Source organism: Euwallacea fornicatus, chromosome 6 (assembly GCF_040115645.1).
Source record: "Euwallacea fornicatus isolate EFF26 chromosome 6, ASM4011564v1, whole genome shotgun sequence".
Taxonomy (NCBI): Eukaryota; Metazoa; Arthropoda; class Insecta; order Coleoptera; family Curculionidae; genus Euwallacea; species Euwallacea fornicatus.
This window is the reverse complement of record NC_089546.1, coordinates 1,457,420-1,477,385: the sequence shown is the minus strand read 5'-3', so window position 1 is coordinate 1,477,385 and position 19,966 is coordinate 1,457,420. Positions and strand designations below refer to the sequence as shown.

The window sequence follows — 19,966 nt, the reverse complement described above, 5'->3', positions numbered from 1 at the left end:
AAGAATTTAAAGTAAATTCAACTATTTTTACCAAGTTTATTTACTTTTGAACGGGCGAATTCCAAAGATTTATTTTTTCATTGACAATGGAGTAACTTCATCAACATTCGTTAATTATTTCTTATGTGTTTTGCAACAAATAACATACTACATGCATACGAAACTGAACAATTGACATTTGCATGATTTAATTGAAAAATTAATGTGCCAGCTCCTTCAGTTGCAAGCTTTTCCTCTTACACAAATTGTTATAAAAACATTAAAATAGAGGGCCAGTATTGGTCAGATTTTTGGTTTCGATGCAAATTAGCACGATGGCAAAATTAACAATTTATACATATATGTAATAACTGTATATATTATCTTGGAGTTAAATTCATTAATAACTAAAATTCACATCACACAATAACGTTTTAATAACTAGACAAATGCACGATTTGGGGCAAATAGACCCAGCATTGTTTTCTCAATTTTGGCACTCCATTTTTACATATGAGACACTAATTGATGGCGAAATCGGGAGGAAATAATTTCATTATAATTTCTTACGTTTTCTGTTTTCTATTAATTCACTCGAAATCGCGAATTACTTTGTCGCAATAACGATAAAACGACATCATAAAAACAATAATACACGGTGACCTTGCGGACAAAAAATGGGACAAATCGCAATTTTAGTGCAATGTCGACCACTGTGCTGTGTCCAGATCTTTCAAAGAAATTTGATTTATGTCAATATCGTATTATCAATGTGCTTTTAGAGTAAACAAAAATCTGATCAATACCCGGGCTTTATTTTGATATTTCTATGCAAATTAGCCTGTCGTGGTGCAGTTGATGGCATATTAATAACGTATTCCTTTGCATTACTCAAGCTGAAATTTTCATATAGGAATCTTACCGTATATAAAAAAAAAATGTCTACATTTGCATTTTTATACGTAGGCAAGATCAATGTTACGACACATTCGCAAAAGGTAAATGCTCTGAACCACGAGGCATGCAAATAACAGCCAAAGAGTGCTGCTGTTCCAAAGGGGCAGCTTGGGGGCGATATTGTGAGCGATGTCCTTTGGAAGGATCTCGTAAGTACCCGACTTAATTTTTTAACTGCAAATTGTAAACACCGAGAAATCAATTACAGCTGACTTCTTGAAGATGTGTCCGGAGGGCGCTGGTCGAATGGATACCGGCAGCGACTTAAACGAGTGTGAATTGATGCCCAATGTGTGCCAAGGAGGCGAATGTGTCAATACAGATGGATCTTTCCGATGCGACTGCTCAAGCGGATACACTCTGGATGAGACTGGAAAGAAGTGCGTGGACGAGAACGAGTGCTACATTAACCCCAATATATGCGGAAACGGCACTTGTTCCAATTTGTTGGGAGGATTTGAATGCACCTGTAGCGATGGATTCGCCCCTGGACCTGTGCAGGTAAACCAAACCCGATAGTCCTTTCTTTTTCTGCACATTACCATACTCAAAGTCCGCATCTAGTTACCTAAAGTGGCTACATTCTTGAAATATCCGCAATAAGAGGGAATGAAATAGGAACTGGCAAGGAAAGTTGGCCCTAACAAGCATACCAACGAGTCTCTTGAACAACTATGTAACGTCATTGTACGTTGTTAAGGAATTTTTCAACGAACCTCCGACGTAAAAGTTGTCGTGCCCGAAAAATAATGAAGCCACTTGAAATTCGGGACTGATATTTTTCTGGAAAGTGACGGTCTTGGTGGAATTATAAGGAAGAATTGCTCCTAATGAGGCCGAGTTTGTAATATTTCTAACCGCACGTGTTGGGAAGAAAAACGAACTGAAGTTCTGGCTCTTACAAGAGAAAATACATTTTTATAATGTGAAGCTGTTTTTTGATGATCGTAACTCAGCGAAATTATTCAACTGATCGAATGACAACCTCTCTTTCGTAAAATCTATTTTTTAAATAACAAATAAACTTTTACCTGGAGATACGATTGCAATTTTGTGAATCGCGAAGTTATCAGTGTTGCCAGAAATAAAGGTATAATAATTGACACAGTATTGATTATTTTATTAATAAAGGTATGGTTATTATAAAAAAGAAATTGATCCCGTTAAGTTGTGCTCACTCGGATGATTGTTGGAGCCGGACTGACTTGTGATGCCGTTTTGCTTAATAATCATTCCACTGAAAAATAATCAAACAACAACCGCTTTAGATCTGCCGAAATAAATAATCGAACTGAGGTGTTTTAACGTAGTAATCAAAAGGATTTATTTTAAGTATAATAACTTGAAAGCTATTAGGTGTATACCTATGACTCCGCGTTTTTATTTCTAGTTCTATTTTCTTTGAAAAAATATTTTTTTATTTAAGGAATTTTCTTTAATTTTTTGCTCCGTATTACCAGCTTTCTATTTATATACGATAATTGCTATATGACCTTTTAAAACTTTTCAGTTAAGGTTTAAATATGTCCAATTTTGTGCCGAATAAACATCATTTGCGGGAAGCTTGGCTCTTCCTTTTCCGTCTTAAGAAAAACGCCATTACCGCTCACCAAATGCTCGTTGAGGCTTATGGCAATGATGCTGCATCTATAAGAACTTGCCAACAATGGTTTCAGCGCTTCAAATCAGGTGATTTCGACCTCAACGACAAGGAGCATGGTAAGTCATCGAAAAAATTTGAAGACGAAGAACTGCAGGCTTTGTTGGACGAAGACGCCGCGCAAACGCAAGAACAGCTCGCATCTTCCCTTAACGTCACGCAGAAAACGCTTTCGGTTCGTCTTCACGTTATGGGAAAAATTCAAAAGGAAGGAAAATGGATGCCTTATGAATTGACGGAAAGGAACAAAGAGCAACGAAAAACGACGTGTGAGATCTTGCTTGAACGTTTTCAAAGAAAGTCTTTTCTACATCGTATCGTGACCGGAGATGAAAAATGGCTTTACTTCGACAATCCAAAGAGGAAAAAATCATGGGTGAACCCCGGTGAGCCAAGAACTTCGACCGCAAAGCCAAATATCCACGGGAAGAAGGTATTACTCTGCATTTGGTGGGACCAGCGCAGCATACTGTATTACGAGCTTCTCCAACCTGGCGAAACAGTCACTGCCAACTGTTACGTCCAACAACTAGTGCAGTTGCGTAATCAACTCGCAGTAAAGAGGCCAGAATGGGCGGATCGACACGACAAAGTCATACTGCTTCATGACAACGCAAGGCCTCATGTCGCTCAACCAGTCAAGAACACCTTGAAGGATTTCAAGTGGGAAGTTTTACCGCACCCGCCATACTCGCCAGATATCGCCCCGTCGGATTATCACCTTTTCCGTTCAATGGCTCGCGGTTTGGCAGAGCAGCGCTTCCAGAATTGCCAAGAAGTCCAAGAATGGCTTGATGAATGGATCGCTTCAAAAACGACGAATTTTTTTTACGATGGAATCCATAAACTGCCTAATCTCTGGGAAAATGTTGTCATTAACGATGGAAATTATTTTTAATAAACATTGTTAATAAATTTATACAGTTTCAAGCAGTTGAAAATGCGTAAAAAAACACGGAGTCATAGGTATACACCTAATAATTGTCATTAGAGTTGTTTTATTCAACAATCAGAAGGAGGAATGATTAAAATAAAAAGTATGAAACATTTTTCTAACAAAGGAAACCAACTTTTCTATATGGCTTTTATGTAGTTTCACTATTCAAATGTTGTTTAAGACAGAAACACTGAATCTGGTGAATAATCGTTTCATACTCACACGAAACCCTCACCAGAGTGTAAACATTTTATCGCGACTTCGGAATTTCAACGTTTAATGTAAACACTGTTCATTAACTTGCCAAATAATACACAATTGTCACTCCTCAACTAATAGTAACCTAGTCTAATCGTTTTATTTTAATCACTGTATCATAATTCGGCTTACTCTTAACAACGCAACGTCAATAATTATACAGGGCGCGCCAACTAAAACGAAACAGAGCTGGTTTCTCGGTTGACAAAAGAGTTATGCAAAAATGCTCGGACACGTCGACTTTAGTGTGGAGAGGGAAGATTTTTTATTAGATATTTACGGTGATTGCCTTCACCCTCTGAGCAGAGATGAACTACCCCTAAAATTTTAAATGGGAATGGGGATCAAGTGATACATTAAATTAAAGCCTTTTTGAAGGTCTTTATGGAGATACAAATATTTCTTACTTTGAAGCAGCCGCTGATTAGTAAATCAATTATTTCTGCATGAATACTACAAATACAAAACACAAAAGCAACTAAATCAATTATTCAAAATGCTGTCCGTTCACTTCCTGACAGTAAAATAAGTTTGCTTTGAATCGCTGTCGTACTTTCTGGAGTATTTCGGGGGTGATTTGGCGGCATTTATTAACAATGCGTTTTCGCAAAATTTCTAAAATCCCTGGAGGAATGGAATACATATACATATTGAGATGATCTCATAAGAAAAAAATGTAATAGAGTCAAATCTGGAGACCTCGCAGGCCATTCAATTGGCCCCTTCTACCAATCCAATAAGCAGAAAAATTTTCAGTTAGAAAGTGCCGAACCGCTAAAGAATATTGCGGTGGTGCACTATCTTGTTGAAATGTCAGTAAATTTTGTGAATAATCCGGATTATTTTCCACAAGATCTACTGTTGGGTTGTTCGATAATTAATGTCGTATTTTTTATGTTTTTTCAGAGTGAATATACTTATATTAATAATGAATATTAATCAATGATGTAGTGGCCATCTTAGTGGATGACCTTTTGCCATCTTTCGGCAAGTTGGAAAATTCCGCGTTCGAAAAAGCCTTGATTTTTAGAAGTAAAAAATTGATTTAACTCATTTTTAACGGCTTGATCAGAATCGAAATTTTTACCATTCAAATGATTTTAAAGAGAACGAAACAAATAATAATCTGATGGCGCCAAGTCAGGACTATATGGTGGATGAGGTATCAGTTCCCAATTTAGTTCCAATAATTTTTAACGCGTTATTAAAGACGTATGGGGTCTAGCTTTATCATGATGGAACAGTACCCCTTTGCGATTGGCGAGTTCAGGACGTTTTCTTTTGATTTCTTCGTTCAATTTCGATAGCTGACGACAGTAAACATTCGAATCAATAGTTTGATTTCTCGGAAGTAGTTCAAAATAAAGAATACCCTTGTAGTCCCACCACATAGATAGCAATATCTTCTTTTGGTGAATATTGGCTTTGGACGTCGATTGCGCAGGTTTATCTTGTTTGGTCCATGATCGTTTTCGGACTACGTTATCGTAGACAATCCATTTTTCATCACCCGTTATGATTCTTTTTAGAAGTTGGTCGTTTTGGTTACGATTCAGCAAAGAATCGCATATGTTAATGCGTTGGGTGAGGTGAATTTCTTTCAATTCGTGAGGAACCCAAACATCCAATTTGCTAACGTACCCAAGCTTTTTTAAATGCAGAGAAACGGTTGAATTCGGTATGTTCAACTTTTCTGCTATCTCTCGAGTTGTCATACGCCGATTAGCTTCGATTAAGGCCTTTATTTTATCGTTATCAATGGTGATTGGGCGTCCAGTGTGTGGTGCATCTTGGACATTAAAATTTCCGGAACGAAAGCAAGAAAACCAACGCTGGCACTGGCGTTCGGTAAGGCGGTTCTCATCATAAACTTCACACAATTTCTTCCGAGCTTGTTACTGCATTTTTGCCCTTTCGAAAGTAAAATAATAAAATGTGTTAATAATGCTCACTTTGATTGTCCATCTTCAACTTAAGTTTTAAACAACTTCTTATTTACTAATCACGTTCAATTTTCGACCGAAAAAAGTCTAAAACATAACCTTTAAAATGGCATATAATAATATAAGCGACGAGATCACTATTACTCGATATGTATAAATTAGGCCATCTATGAGAATAAAACGGCATTAATTATCGAACAACTCAATAGTTGGGTATAAGCAAAGTCTTCCAGCAACTGAAGATAAATCTCGTCAGTCAGATTTCCGGAAATAAAATATGGTTCAATAATATGGCCACCAAAAATACCTGCGTAAACGTTTAATTTTTGAGGGTGCTGTGTGTGCGCTTCGTAGAAGATATTTGGATTAATGTCTGACCAATATCTACAATTGTGACGATTAACAACGCCATTTAAAGAAAAACTTGCTTCATCCGAAAAACAGATGTTGAATATAAAATTGTGGTTTTCAATGGCTCTTTGGCTTATGAGCTCGCAAAACTGTAGTCGACGGTCAAAATCATCCTCGTTTAATTCTTGGACAAGTTTAATTTTGTAGGGGTGAAATTTATATGATTTTAAAATTCTGCGAATGCTGGTCGTGCTTATTCCAGTGGAAGTCGACAATTGTCTTGTACTAGTTGTTGGTTCTAAAACCATTTGTCCTAAAACCCCCATCTCCACCGCTTCATTTCTTACCGGGCGTCTCCAATTTGTTTTTACGTTCAGAATTTAACCAGTTTCTCTAATCTTCTGTACTAATTCCAGCACATACTTGCGGCTTACATGCTTGTCCCCATAACGTTGGTTGAAAATATTAGCTGTTTGGTTAGCACATCTTCCATTTACGAAAAATAATTCAATAATTTAAATTCTCTCTGCAGTGGGATAAACCATTTTTAATAATTAACACAGGCGATAAATTACCAAGTTACTTGAGACTCACAAATTAATTGGGTTTAATGTTCGATGTTTTCGATACTTCCAGGCAAAAACGTGTCGACAAGAATTTTATTATCAGTATAGCAAAAAACATTAAACTTTTTCCATTTTGAATTCCTTCTTAAAAATGGTTAGATCGTACCTAACTTCAACGGATAAAAAGGAAGAATGTTAATTTGATTATAGTATTTAATTTCTATTTTTTGATTCATAAAACATATTATTACCAAACAAAATCCATGATTTCAGCATAAAACTTGGGTCATGAAGAAATAATCGATTTACTCATTAGCGGCTGCTTCAAAGCAAGAAATTTTTGTATCGCTATAAAGACCTTCAAAGAGCCTTTAATTTGATGTATCATTTGAACCCCTTTCCCATTTAAAATTTTAGGGGTAGTTCATCCTCTGCTCAGGGGGTGAAGGCAATCACCGTAAATATCTAATAAAAAATCTTCCCCCTCCACACTAAATTTGACGTGTCCGAGCATTTTTGCATAACTATTTTATCAACCGAGAAAACAGCTATGTCTCGTTTTAATTGGCGCACCCTGTATATTATACCAGGTGTCAAAATAAGGAGTCCGAATTTATGCAACAGCAATTACCTCAAAACCTCGTACATCTGAACGAACGGTTAATACAGATATCATCAGTTCAAGTGGGAATATAGGGATTTTGCAGGTGGGGAAAGTACCGCATCAGGTTTAATATGCCTGCGAGAAAGACCAACGAGTGGGTTACGGGGCTAGCTATTGATGTGGGCGGGGTCAGTCCAATGTAACAAATATCTCATCGTTTCAGGATTTTTACTAATATAAGTTTTAATGATAGATTCATCTTTATTTTTAATTTATTTACATTTCTGCATTTTGCTCTGCTATTTCTCAAAATTTGCATTGTAACGAATGTAGCAAAATCGATACTGATTCATACGTCGAAGTGAAGACGTTGGCCGGACTGACTTCGCCCACTTCGTTGTGGGTATTTCTCGAAGAAATATTAAACCTTATGCAGTTTTTCCCTCACTTGCACAATCCTTATGTTTTCACTTGAACTAGTAATACATGAATATACTTGACTTAAAGCTGAAATTAGAAATATAAAAATTTCTAGAAATCGACAATGCAAGTTTCAGTAAGTTTTACATCACAATGTTTTCGAAATTTGGAAATTCACGAAACCTTACCTACCTTGCACCTTTGTATTGAAACTGGGATTTTCAATTCGATGAACATATGTTTCATGTTTAAACTAAAAAAATAATAATATTTATATATAATATATAAATATAGTTATATAGAATATTATAAATATAATATTCTATATATTTATGATACTTATATTAACTAAGGCTAGTAAAATGGGGCTTGACATTTGAAATTTTCGGAAAAATTTCAAAATATCTATTGATATTGCAGGAATTTTAGATTTCAGGCGATTCCATTCAATTTTCAGGTGTGTGAAGATATCAACGAATGCCAGGAACTGGGCAACCAATGCGCTTTTAGATGTCACAACGTTCCTGGATCCTTCAGATGTATTTGTCCTTACGGATATGCTTTAGCACCAGACGGAAGGCATTGCCAAGGTAGCCTAACTACTCTCGACATATAGTGTTGTTGTTAATACCTTCCTGCTATTTAGATGTGGATGAATGTAATACTCCTGCCAATAATTGTCGATTCATGTGCAAGAACCTGGTGGGTTCTTTCATGTGTATTTGTCCTGAAGGGTACACTCAAGTGGGCTACGGGGACGACTGTCGTGATATAGATGAGTGCGATGCTCATCCAGATTTGTGCGAAAATGGGCGCTGCATTAATTTGCAGGGTTCCTTCAGGTGCGATTGCTTTGAAGGATTTGAACATAGCGATGACGGAAAGAGATGTTTGGGTTAGTATAGAATCAAAGTTTTGTTAAGTCCAACTTCCGAATAGATTCATTATAATACCTAGAAAAAAATAGCCCGTTGGAATCTGCTTCTTAAAATATATAACTTTTATTTAGATCGAAGAGTAGGTTTTTGCTACCGTAATCGCCAATGCACCAATAAATACGAGCATACTTTCAAATCTACCAAAGCTGATTGTTGCTGCTCTATGGGAGAAGCCTGGGGTCCTGTTTGCGAGGAATGTCCATCTCGATATTCGGTGGACTATCAGGAATTATGCCTTGAAAGTGGTTTTTTGATTACTGGAGAAGGTCCGTTGGTACAGATTGATTTATCGAGTTTTCGTAATAAAGTTTGAAATTTTCATTAGATATCAATGAATGCGAGACAATACCAGATTTGTGCAAAAATGGACGATGTATCAACACTATGGGATCTTACAGGTGTATCTGCAATAGAGGGTTCAAGAGTGATGGTTCTGGATTAAACTGCATTGGTAAATTCACAAAATACATCATTAAAATTGTATCTATGATGCGTTTTCTTTTTAACTTAGATATAAATGAATGTGAGCGTTCACCTTGCCAGTTCAACTGTCAGAATACAGAGGGGAGTTTCATGTGCTCCTGTACTAACGGTTTCCTGTTGAATGCTGATGGGTTGACATGCAGAGATTTAGATGAGTGTGCCACCGGTCAGAATTTATGTCAGCAGAACTGCATCAACACTGAAGGAAGTTACACTTGTTCATGCGATAAGGGATACACTCAAGCTGGAGATAAGTGTGAAGGTAAATTAAATATTAAGTCAGATTTGTATAATGATGTAACAGAGTTGCACGAAGCTAAAAATTGACGAGATTCCACTAAAAGTGATAGAATATTTTGACCGGAAAGCTACCATGTGGTAGTACTACCCCTAAAACATAATACTGCCGTGACACTACGTCCAGTACTTTTTGATTACTGGATTACTGTCATTAATGTTCCTGGAAAGGTTAGTGATACATATTTCGTTCCTGAGAATGAAATTGTGTACATAAACAAAAAGTGAATGAATGAGTTTGGACAGCAAAATAATAAATTAGAAAGGAACCACAAGGTTAGAATAGAACCGTACCTACGCAGTGGTATAGAGGTATCACTAGTTCAAGATAGAACATAGGAATTGTGTAAGTGGTAGAAAAATCGCATAAGTTTTAATATGTTTCTAATAAAGACCAACCAAGTGCAACGAGAAATAAGAGATTGAAGCGGGAGAAATCGTTGCGGCAGAACTCTTCACTTCGATATTTAGATTAGCGTCGATTATGCAGTCTTCGAAGCAATGGATTTTTTTAAAACATCAGAGCAAAAAGCTGCAATGCAAATAAATGGAAAAAATCCAACACACAATAATTCTGCGCGTTAAAATAGAAATTCCTTACATGATTTACCCGTACTAGCTAATTTATTTATTTTTCAATATTGTTTTGGGCGATAAAAGAGTTGTTCCATGTCATTTATTAGTTGACCTCGAGTCTATAGCCAGTATTGCCGGCTCAGTCTTGGACCCACTAACAGATCATAATCAAATATCAGCGAATTCAGATTATCATATTCATCAATGACGTACCTAAGTTATGATATAATGAGGAAATATATTACACAATAATTTATAAATTAAAAAAATGTGCAACTCATTTTATCCATCACTAAAATTTATAGCAGAAAAAATTCTTAAACAGTGAGAGATTCGGCAACTCATTGCACTGACTCCGCCCACTTCAGCCGCTAGCTGCTCGAACCACGTCATTGATCTTTGTCGGAGACATATCAAACCTTATTTCGGTCCTTCTCCTACTTGCATAATTCCTACGTTTTGATTTCAACTGGTTATTCCTTTATCTTTGAATAAGCGAACATTCATTTAAGTTAAGAAGCATTGAGAATCGAAGGTTTATAACGCTTCTTAATAATTAATTAATTACTTGCATTTTCCTTAAGACTGAAAGATCTATTAAGGTTATTAGATTTGTTAGGAAGAAAAAAACTTTGAAGAATAATGTAGATAAGAGCTTTTGCATTATGCGAATCACTCAATAGTTATACAATTTCAAATCCTGAAATCTGTCTTGAAACGTTAGGGGCAACCATCATGAAAATTCCAAGTGCACTTGATATATTGCAGACTCTAAAATTCTATTCCATTCAGTCTTCTGAAATTATCGTGATTTGTCATAATATTTTTAAGTGTGAGCTCAAGTCGTAAATTTCCAATTTGAAATTTTGAAAACTTCATATTTTAATTAATCTAAAATTTTTCAATATTCAGGTTTTGCTCCAATTCCGTATTTTAAATCTTGATCTTATGACTACTTCTCACTTTTTAGGTGTCGTGAAAATTGCAAATATGGGCGTATATTAAAATTTCAAGTTTCAAACTTTTACCACGAAGTTTTTAAACAAAAAGGAACTGCTAAGTTCGAATAGGCAATCGTCAGTCGAGTTTTCAAGTATTAGAAGTCACAGCGAACCAGACTCTTTCTTTATTTACGACAACGTCAGTAACCTTAATGGAAGTGCTATACATCATAGAGAACAGGGGACTAAACTATAAATGTTATCTTTTCGAAATTAAAAGTAAAGAAACATTGACAGAAATTTAGGTACAAATTTAGACCTGATTATCCTTTTCTGTGTGGGTTTTAATGGATTTGGATGTCGAGATGAATAGGTTAAAGTAAAGAGGAAAATTAATGTGCAAATCGTAGTTGCACTGCCTCTGATGTTCGAGAAAGAAGCCGGCAAATTGCGGACATAGAGAGTTGGTTTTCTTTTTAAAGTATGTTAACATATTTTCTTAGATACGATAATAAAAATACTAAAAGTAGCAGTTATCAGAATTCTTAGTAATAAACCTGCAGTAATTTCTGAAGTTACGAGCTTGTAAAAATTCATTGAAAAAACAGACATTTCCAAATATTACTTAACTCGAGTGAAACTTCAGCAATAAATCTGAAACAGCAGTAACAGGTGCAAGCATATCTAATAATTATGACGTAATCTGGAGCAGGTACGCGGTAGCATATAAACTTTGTTAAAATATTTAGTACGTATTTGGATAAGTTCGATAAGCTCGATGTAAGCATGAGAAATTAAACTATGAAGCGGTTCTGACGTATTTGAACTAACCCGGAGTAACTGTGTGAATTGCCTTAAAATGCCAGATATTTTCAGATATTATTAAATTTTGAGTGAAAAACCTGTAACAAACTTGAAGCATGAGTAATAAATTTTAAATACTTTGCAGTAACTCGCTTATTATATATTTCGTTAAGATGCCAGCGATTTCGAAATACTATTAAAACATTATTCAAATATAAATAAGGCATCTGATATCTGGTCTTGGAGGGAAGAGGCGGAGATAATTCTGACTTAAAGAGTATTCTTCGATAGGCTGAGTACTTTATATAGGTATTATAACATATATATAATTGCCTATCCGTTTTGAGTCTCTTTCCAACCTGAGTTACGTCTAGATCTGGTAGATTACCAGAGTATCTGAAAAGTTGTTTTCATACTCTATATTCTATGTAGTATATGTATGCAGGATAGTATCTCAAATTGTGCGTTTGCGATTGATCATCAAGGCTAGATAATGTTTTTTTTTTTTTTTAGTGGTCGACGTTAACTTCTTCCTTCGGTGATTTTTGTTCTTCTACCGAACACGAGAATACCTTAAAGCGCACTTCGCGTTAGATTCAAATGCTTGATCGCTACTGAAATGTGATTTTCCAGGATTTTCCAAGAATGCTCCTCGAATGAGCTTTTCTCAGCTCAAAATGCATCCGTCTAACTGACAAGGTTTCGCTCTAAACCGTACATCTCCATTGAAGCCAGAAAGGTAACACGCGCATCGCACGTTGTTCCCTCTGGATTATTTTACGATAGTATATCCTAGAAGGGATTTGCTTCGAATCATTGGGGATTTGCCAGAGTCAACGTGGAAAACGTTCAGGCCAAGCACACGCGGTCAGTAATTATCTTGAAATATCGCCGAAACGCGGATTATTTATGGACTTCTCCCTCCTTGTTTTTGAGCCTGTTCTCGCCACCAAAACAAGCAAGATTTCCCAACTAAGTTAAAGTGCATGTATATGCATGCGCAGCATAATGCCTCTCCCTCTATCACACGAGGTTTTAATAATACATTAAACGCTTCGGTGATTAAACGAGCTCCCCAAGTGCAAGCCCAAATTCAGTTGCAACATGTTTGCATTATTCCCTGTGTCAGCAGAGAGGCATATTAATTTTATTTCACTTCCTCTTGTAGACGCTTATGAATGTTTCATAAGGTGTGATAATCATTATTTTGCAGTACAGTCCCAAGAGAAAGAACGAATTTAATATTAATGGATTCCTTGTAGACTTCCTTCGAAACATGGATTGAATTTTTCAAGATTCAATTTTCCAGTTACCTTGAATATTATTAAATATGAGGACTCTGGAAACGGGCTTGATAAGCCACTGTAAAATTCGATTCAATTCAAAATTTTACAAGTTGCAATCCTTATGTCATATTTGCATCAAATTTCATAAAAATACTCTCTGAATTTTAGGAACGTGGATTTTGCAAAATTTAATTTTCTATTAATAAACATGGAATGGACGTTAAACATAAAGATTCTTAACTATTTAGGCGCTTGTTTATTGCTCGATTTAACTGAAAAATTTATAAGCTACTTAAAATGTTTTTAGTAGTAATTTCGTTAAAAGTTATTTAAAAACTCTATCAAGTTTGTTAATTAACATTTAAAAATTTTTTTATTTTTAATTAATATGCGACAAGTGATTTACGTGAAAATTCTGATTTCGAAATCGGTATGTCACTGGTTACTAGCCGATTCCAATGAAAGTTTCGCAGGCTACTTAAAACACCCGTAGCAAAAATTTTTCCAAAGCTTGTTATCAATCTTGGAAATAATTTTTTTTTATATTTTATTTTTTAATTGTCATGATAGCATCTGCAGAATAATTGTATTATTGTAATGTTTCCAAAATTCATTTCAAAAATTCCCCGAAGATTGCGAATTAGAATCATTTAAGATTTGAGTTTCCCAATTAACATTATAAAGGTGATAAATGTGAGAACTCTGAACCTGTACTTGGTATGCCACAATTTATAAGCCGATTCAACTGAAAATTTCATATAATACAAAGGACATGCGTAATAATAATTTTCCAAAAGTTTAAACATTTTTAGTTGATATGATACCAGTTGTAAAATTGAGATCGCCCAGGGCTAATGCTTAGTATGGCTCAGTTGAACCAAAAATTTAACGGATTACTGTGGAAGTTTATTGTGGTAATTTCACATAAATGTATTTAAAAGTTCATTCAAGTTCGTAAAAGGAATTTTTTCAAAATTAAATATTCTAAATTCTCATTACAAAATTAATAAACGTGGTGTGTTTGGAAGTAGGCTGGACACGCCACTGTTTTACATTCATTAAAAAAAATCATAGTTAATTAGTAACGTTTATATTGACAATTTTACCGAAGTTCACCAAAATAATGTCTAACCTTTGTCAATGACGATTTTTCACAATTTTGGTATTTGCAAGTGATATATAACTACTCTATTTATCTCTTGAAGTGATATTGATGCGAAGTGTAGAGAACGGGTAGTTTTTTTAAACATCCCTCTCATATACAGGGTGTAACTTAAGTGATGTCATTAATATCAATCAGGTAACTATTTGCAACGCCATTGGAATTATTATATAAAATGTATGACGTCAAAAGTAGCCCCTTATTAATGTTAACAAACATGACAAGTTTCGTCAAAATCGGCGCAAAGCTTTTTGAATAATTAATAAAAACTCATTTTTTCATTAAAACTTTGACACTCAGTATATCGAAAATGATGCAAGTTAGGACACATGTTTATATGAAAATTTTTTCATAAAATATAACAAGGAATCACTTCTTAAAATTAATAACATCACTTAAGTTACACTCTGTATAGCCAAAAATTGGATTGGAAAATGCTAGTATGTCTCGTGCGCAAGTGAATGGTTCCAGTTTGGGCTATTATGATTCGAAGTCAGTTTGGTTAAACGACAACTGGTACTTAAACAATCTCTTGAGAAATCTATTGCTGTTACAAATGAAGTTAATTTGGCCACAATATTATTCTTATGACATAGTTCAAGTATCCATTCTAGTTCAATGAAACCGATTTAAACCCTGATTATACTAATCCTAAATGAAAAGCATGGAATATTGCTAGTCTTCTTGGTTTTTTGTTAAGAGGTGAAAAGGATCATGTTTGCGACCTGATAAGACAAATTTCATTGGACAAACTCAGGAACAGTACCTTAAAAGCAGGACTTTTGTTTATCATGGGAGAGAATACATAACAAGATAGGTACTCGTTTAGGAACTATACATTTATGATTTATTTACGAAATATGCCAAATTTGAGCATTTTTGTCTGAGATTTGTTAACTTCATTCATTCGTACCGTTTCATCCGTTGAACACTGCAAGTACATGTTTAATAATTTGTTGCAGATATAAATGAATGCGACAAACCTGGCTATTGCCCCAAACCAGGTCGATGTGTGAACACTTTAGGTAGTTTCAAATGCATCTGTCCAAGGAGATTTAAACTGGACTCTACAGGCACTTATTGCACCGACGCCGATGAGTGCCTCGATGATTCAAAATGTGCTGAAGGTGAGTTGAATTAGTATAATACAATACAAGATCAGAAATATTTCAATAAAATCAAAAGACAAATAAAATCTCACAATAGTATACAGGGCGTTGATTAAACATGTAGACAAAATTTAAGCGGAGAATTCTTTAACGATTACAAGATAAAAAGTTCATATTATTATTCAAATTTAAATTTAAAATTCGTTTTTTCATTATATTTTTCCACAATAACGAGGCATCCGAGGAAATTTTGCATACTGTGAGAGCTGATAGGAAACTTAAATATTTACTCGGTTTTTTGTTTACCAATAGAGGGCGGGACATACTGTGGTATACTTGAATTTAAATACACACACGCTCAAAATTTAGAGATATTCTAGATTTTGTTAATAAATATATATTTTTTTTACGTTAAACCGAGCCTTGAGGTTTTTTATCACAGTTATTTTAAAGTCAATTTGTCAAATGCCAAACTAAAGGATCGGTATAAAAGAAGATTTACAGGTAAGTGTAAAAAACGATTTAAAGGTATACAAAAATCAATTGTATTAGAAGGACTTATTGAAAACTTAAAAAAAAACATACAAATTTATAGTTTGATAGGCAGTGTGCCATTCATACGCATTATGGTAGTCCGACAGCGTCTTTCCATACTCAAAGTCAGTTTGTCTAAATCTAGTTGATTAATATCATTTCAGACCTGTTAAAAAACTTGAATTAATTAATTTTGGTCTTAAAAATATTCTGGTTTCGAAGAATCCTTCCCTGAAACATGTTCCAAGCGTGTTCAATCGGGTTGAGATCGGGAGATTGCACGGACGAGTCTAAAACTGGAATATTTTGTTCTTCTAGGAAATTTCTAATGACTCTTACAGCATATAGAGAAACATTATCATGCATTAAGATAAAATCTGGACCGATGATATCTCTGTTTGAAACAGTAACAGATTCTAAAACATTCCTTACATGATTTTATGCTGATAAAAAAGAATTTAATAAAATGAGATTGGTTCTACGACCAAGGAAAATTTCAGCCTACACCATGACTCTGCCTCATCTATAGCTGTGACCTTCATGTATGCGTTGAACTCGATTTCATGTGCTATGTGCTCTCCAAACACGTACTTTTTGAAAATCTGGATGCAAACCGGATTGAGACTTGTCACTCAACAAAATATTTCTCCACTGATCCGGTTTTCATATCACATATTCTTGAGCCTGAACTAGTCGAGCAGCGTGATTCCCACCTTTGTGTCCTGGAATACAACTACTCGTTTATACCCTGAAGCAAAAGTTCTCAAAACAAAGGACTTGTAATTTTGTGAACACATACACTTTATTTTGATAACTGGATATTGCTCGGAACCGTGCTAGCTTACAAAACTGGTGAATATGACGAAAAAAAAAGAAGAATGTGTATTTGCGTGTGGTTGAGGAGAGGACTCAGAAAAGAACTGAGAGAAACTCGAAAACTTTTTTGCAGTTTCGACGGTGGTGGCGACCAAGTTCGTTATTTTCAGCCTCTCCCCGTCTTCGTATGCACCAATCAGAACTGCCGTAGACCGATTCCGACGGCCCGATGTCTCTGTTTTATGTAAAATGATTGAAATATAAAACCTTAAAAGGTACTGCAATTATCGTCTAAAATTAATGATTTTCCATAGGGCCTGACCAATGTAACGAGTATTTCTCTCGCCCTAGGGCCATGTGCGAAATCCGCCTACAGTTTCTCGCGGTGGCGTCCACATAGCCCTCAACTCTCATAAATTAGATAAAAGTTGACAAGCATTGCATACAACATAAAACGGTGGGAATTGGCCAAGTCCACCAACATGTGGGCTTATTAGCATTTACCGATGGCCCTGACAGCCACGGTTTGGAGGTTGGCACCTCTAAGGCCTTAAAAAGACTAAGTTATCTTCTGTCAATCTCCTGTAGATGATACGTCTTAAAACAGCTGCTTTATGAGTCCCATGTAGATGATTAATTAACTAGGTTGCAGTCACAGTGTACATTTCTTCCAGCTTCTAGTTGAACATATTGGTTTATATGAGGAGTTATCACTCTTGGCTGAAATGTCTCTATCGTGGCTGCCAGTCTCTTGATAACGGGCCCAGAGACGAAATAATACTCCGAGTGATTCCCACGGCATCAGCAACAGTAACATGCAATGGTCCAGCTTCAAGCGTTCCTACAGTCCGTAATATTTCATTTTCACTTAAATGTCATTTAGGCATTTTGAAAATAATGGAAACTAAAACCATTGGAGAACAATGATCGTTTGGTGTCTAACAAAAGAATTGCAATACAATAATTTCATGAGCTAAACTTCGTGTTGTTTTTCATATTCTGCAATTTTTTTTTACTACCGGATTTTCTACATATACCTTATTTCTGTATGTTTATACTAATAAACATTGCAGATATGATACAGCTACATACATAACTGTAAAGCAGATAGAGAAAATTTTATTAATAAAAGTATATAATATCTTTAGACTTTGAGCATATGTGGGGCTCCAAAACTACAGGAAGTCCAACGAATATGGGCCACTATCTGGATCTTGGAAACTGTGACTAGGAAAAAGTTGAATTTGGGCGTCATAGTAAAGTGGAGACGATCTATTGATTAAAAATATTTTAATGAAAATATCACTTGCGGTTATACCGAAAATGAATGTCAACTCGCTTTTTTTAAATGGAACACCCTATATATTATAACAAATTTTGATTCTGTGGAACATTATACATATTTTTCCTGTATACTGTTCTATACCTAATGTTTACGCTTTTCGAGATATTTAGAATTTTCCAAAAAAAATTAAAGTTTCAGCCATGAATATATTTTCTAATAATTCGAAAATGGCTAAGTATTTTGCAATGAAACTCTGTGCTATTGTACAAAATGCTTTATAGTCCTTGGATCAGTGAGTTAAATCAAATTTTTTCCTACAGGGTATTCAAAAAGAGAGTCCCAAATTATCATTCAAGAATTGTAAAAAACTTAAATTTTTTAAATAGGTGGTTCCTTCTATTTTTTCAACGTATATATATTTAACACTAAAAATAAGTACTACTTTCAATTCCATTATCTATATCTAAATCTGTTTTCATTTTATTAAAAAAAAACACTTTCCAACGTTCAGTACTTACCAATTTATTTGAAATAACGTCTAGAGTTACTAACAACAATCGGCTTCTTCCTTCTGTAAGATGCTTTGACAGGTCCGCTCGTTTTAAAGTGATTTATGTTGCGTTTGATAAGTTTTCATGATGGCTTCGGTTTTTCTTTATATCGAATACCAAATGTATGACATATTCTAGTTAATATTTTGTTACATTTACCATAAATAATAAACATTTTAAGATCATTTTCGTTTGAATAATTTACGAGTGCAGCCATACTTAAATTCTGGCGAGCAGCGACATCTAGTAACTCTAGAAGTTATTTAAAATAAATGTTTAAGTGCTGAACGTTGAAGAGTGTTTTTTTTTTATTAAATGAAAACAGCTAGATTTAAATATAGACAATTAAATTGAAAGTAGTACTTATTTCTGGAGTTAAATGTGTATTCGTTGAAAAAATAGGGGGTTCCTAATTAAAAAATTTGAAGTTTTTATAATTTTTTAATGATAATTTTGGACTCTCTTTTTGAATACCCTGTATAAAAAAACTTGATTTAACTCACTGATCCAAGGACTGCAAAGCATTTTGTACAATAGCGCAGAATTTCATTGCAAAATATTTAGCCATTTTCGAATTATTAGAAAATACATTTATAGCTCTCATTTTCTTGGAAAATTCTAAATACCTCGAAAACCATAAACATTAGGTATAGAACAGTATACACGAAAAATATGCATAATGTTCCACAGAATCAAAATTTGTTATAATATATAGGGTGTTCCATTTAAAAAAAGCGAGTTGACATTCATTTTCGGTATAACCGCAAGTGATATTTTCATAAAAATATTTTTAATCAAACAACTGAACCAACAAAATATATCAAATGTTTAGGAGTAACAATCGACTATCAAATGAAATTCACAAAACGCGCACAGGAAATCAGGACAGAAATTAAGAAAAGAACTAAACACTTCAGATTACTCACGTACAAAGATAAGGAAATTAGCACGGAGACAGACACCAAAATATATAAATCCATCTGCAGACCACTATTAGACTGCGGGCACATAATAAGAGCGAATACAACAGAAAAAATAAAAAGACATATACAGACGACAGAACAAATCGCACTCAGACTAATTACTAAGATACGTCACTCCGACAACCCCCTACATAACCCATCCAACCAACTACTACACCAAAGCATCAACATGACAAGAATAGCGGAAAGAATTCTGGACATGCAACGAAATGGAAAGACAATCCTGACAATGGGGCAATAGTAACCCCACTGTGTCTGACAAGACAAACAGGACAGTCAAATCTCCAATTCCCCAATACAACCCTGATAGAGCGCTACAGCCTGTAAATGTAAATAGTGCAACTGATTCAAAATATTTATGTTCTTTCTTCTTTTCTCTCTTGGACAGTATGAAACACTAAGTTTAGTCATTTGTATTATAGGCAGAAAGACCATCAACGGTCGATAGCCGTTAATTTATGAAATTTCTCATGAAATTTATAAAATTTTTTAATTTTATTTACGCTATAACTTGTAAACAAACGAA

At 34.8% G+C, this 19,966-nt stretch overlaps 1 protein-coding gene across 4 annotated transcripts in view; it reads left to right on the top strand.

Annotated features, from left to right (window-relative positions):
• Positions 1-19,966, top strand: part of LOC136339587 (fibrillin-2-like) — a 137,563-nt gene that overhangs the window by 80,004 nt on the left and 37,593 nt on the right. For all 4 annotated transcript variants that reach the window (XM_066282953.1, XM_066282952.1, XM_066282954.1 and 1 more), the window contains 8 exons: positions 946-1,085; positions 1,145-1,437; positions 8,133-8,265; positions 8,322-8,570; positions 8,685-8,879; positions 8,939-9,064; positions 9,125-9,358; positions 15,125-15,289. In XM_066282953.1, the coding sequence (XP_066139050.1) occupies positions 946-1,085; positions 1,145-1,437; positions 8,133-8,265; positions 8,322-8,570; positions 8,685-8,879; positions 8,939-9,064; positions 9,125-9,358; positions 15,125-15,289 (1,535 nt within the window). The remainder of the gene's footprint in view (positions 1-945; positions 1,086-1,144; positions 1,438-8,132; positions 8,266-8,321; positions 8,571-8,684; positions 8,880-8,938; positions 9,065-9,124; positions 9,359-15,124; positions 15,290-19,966) is intronic.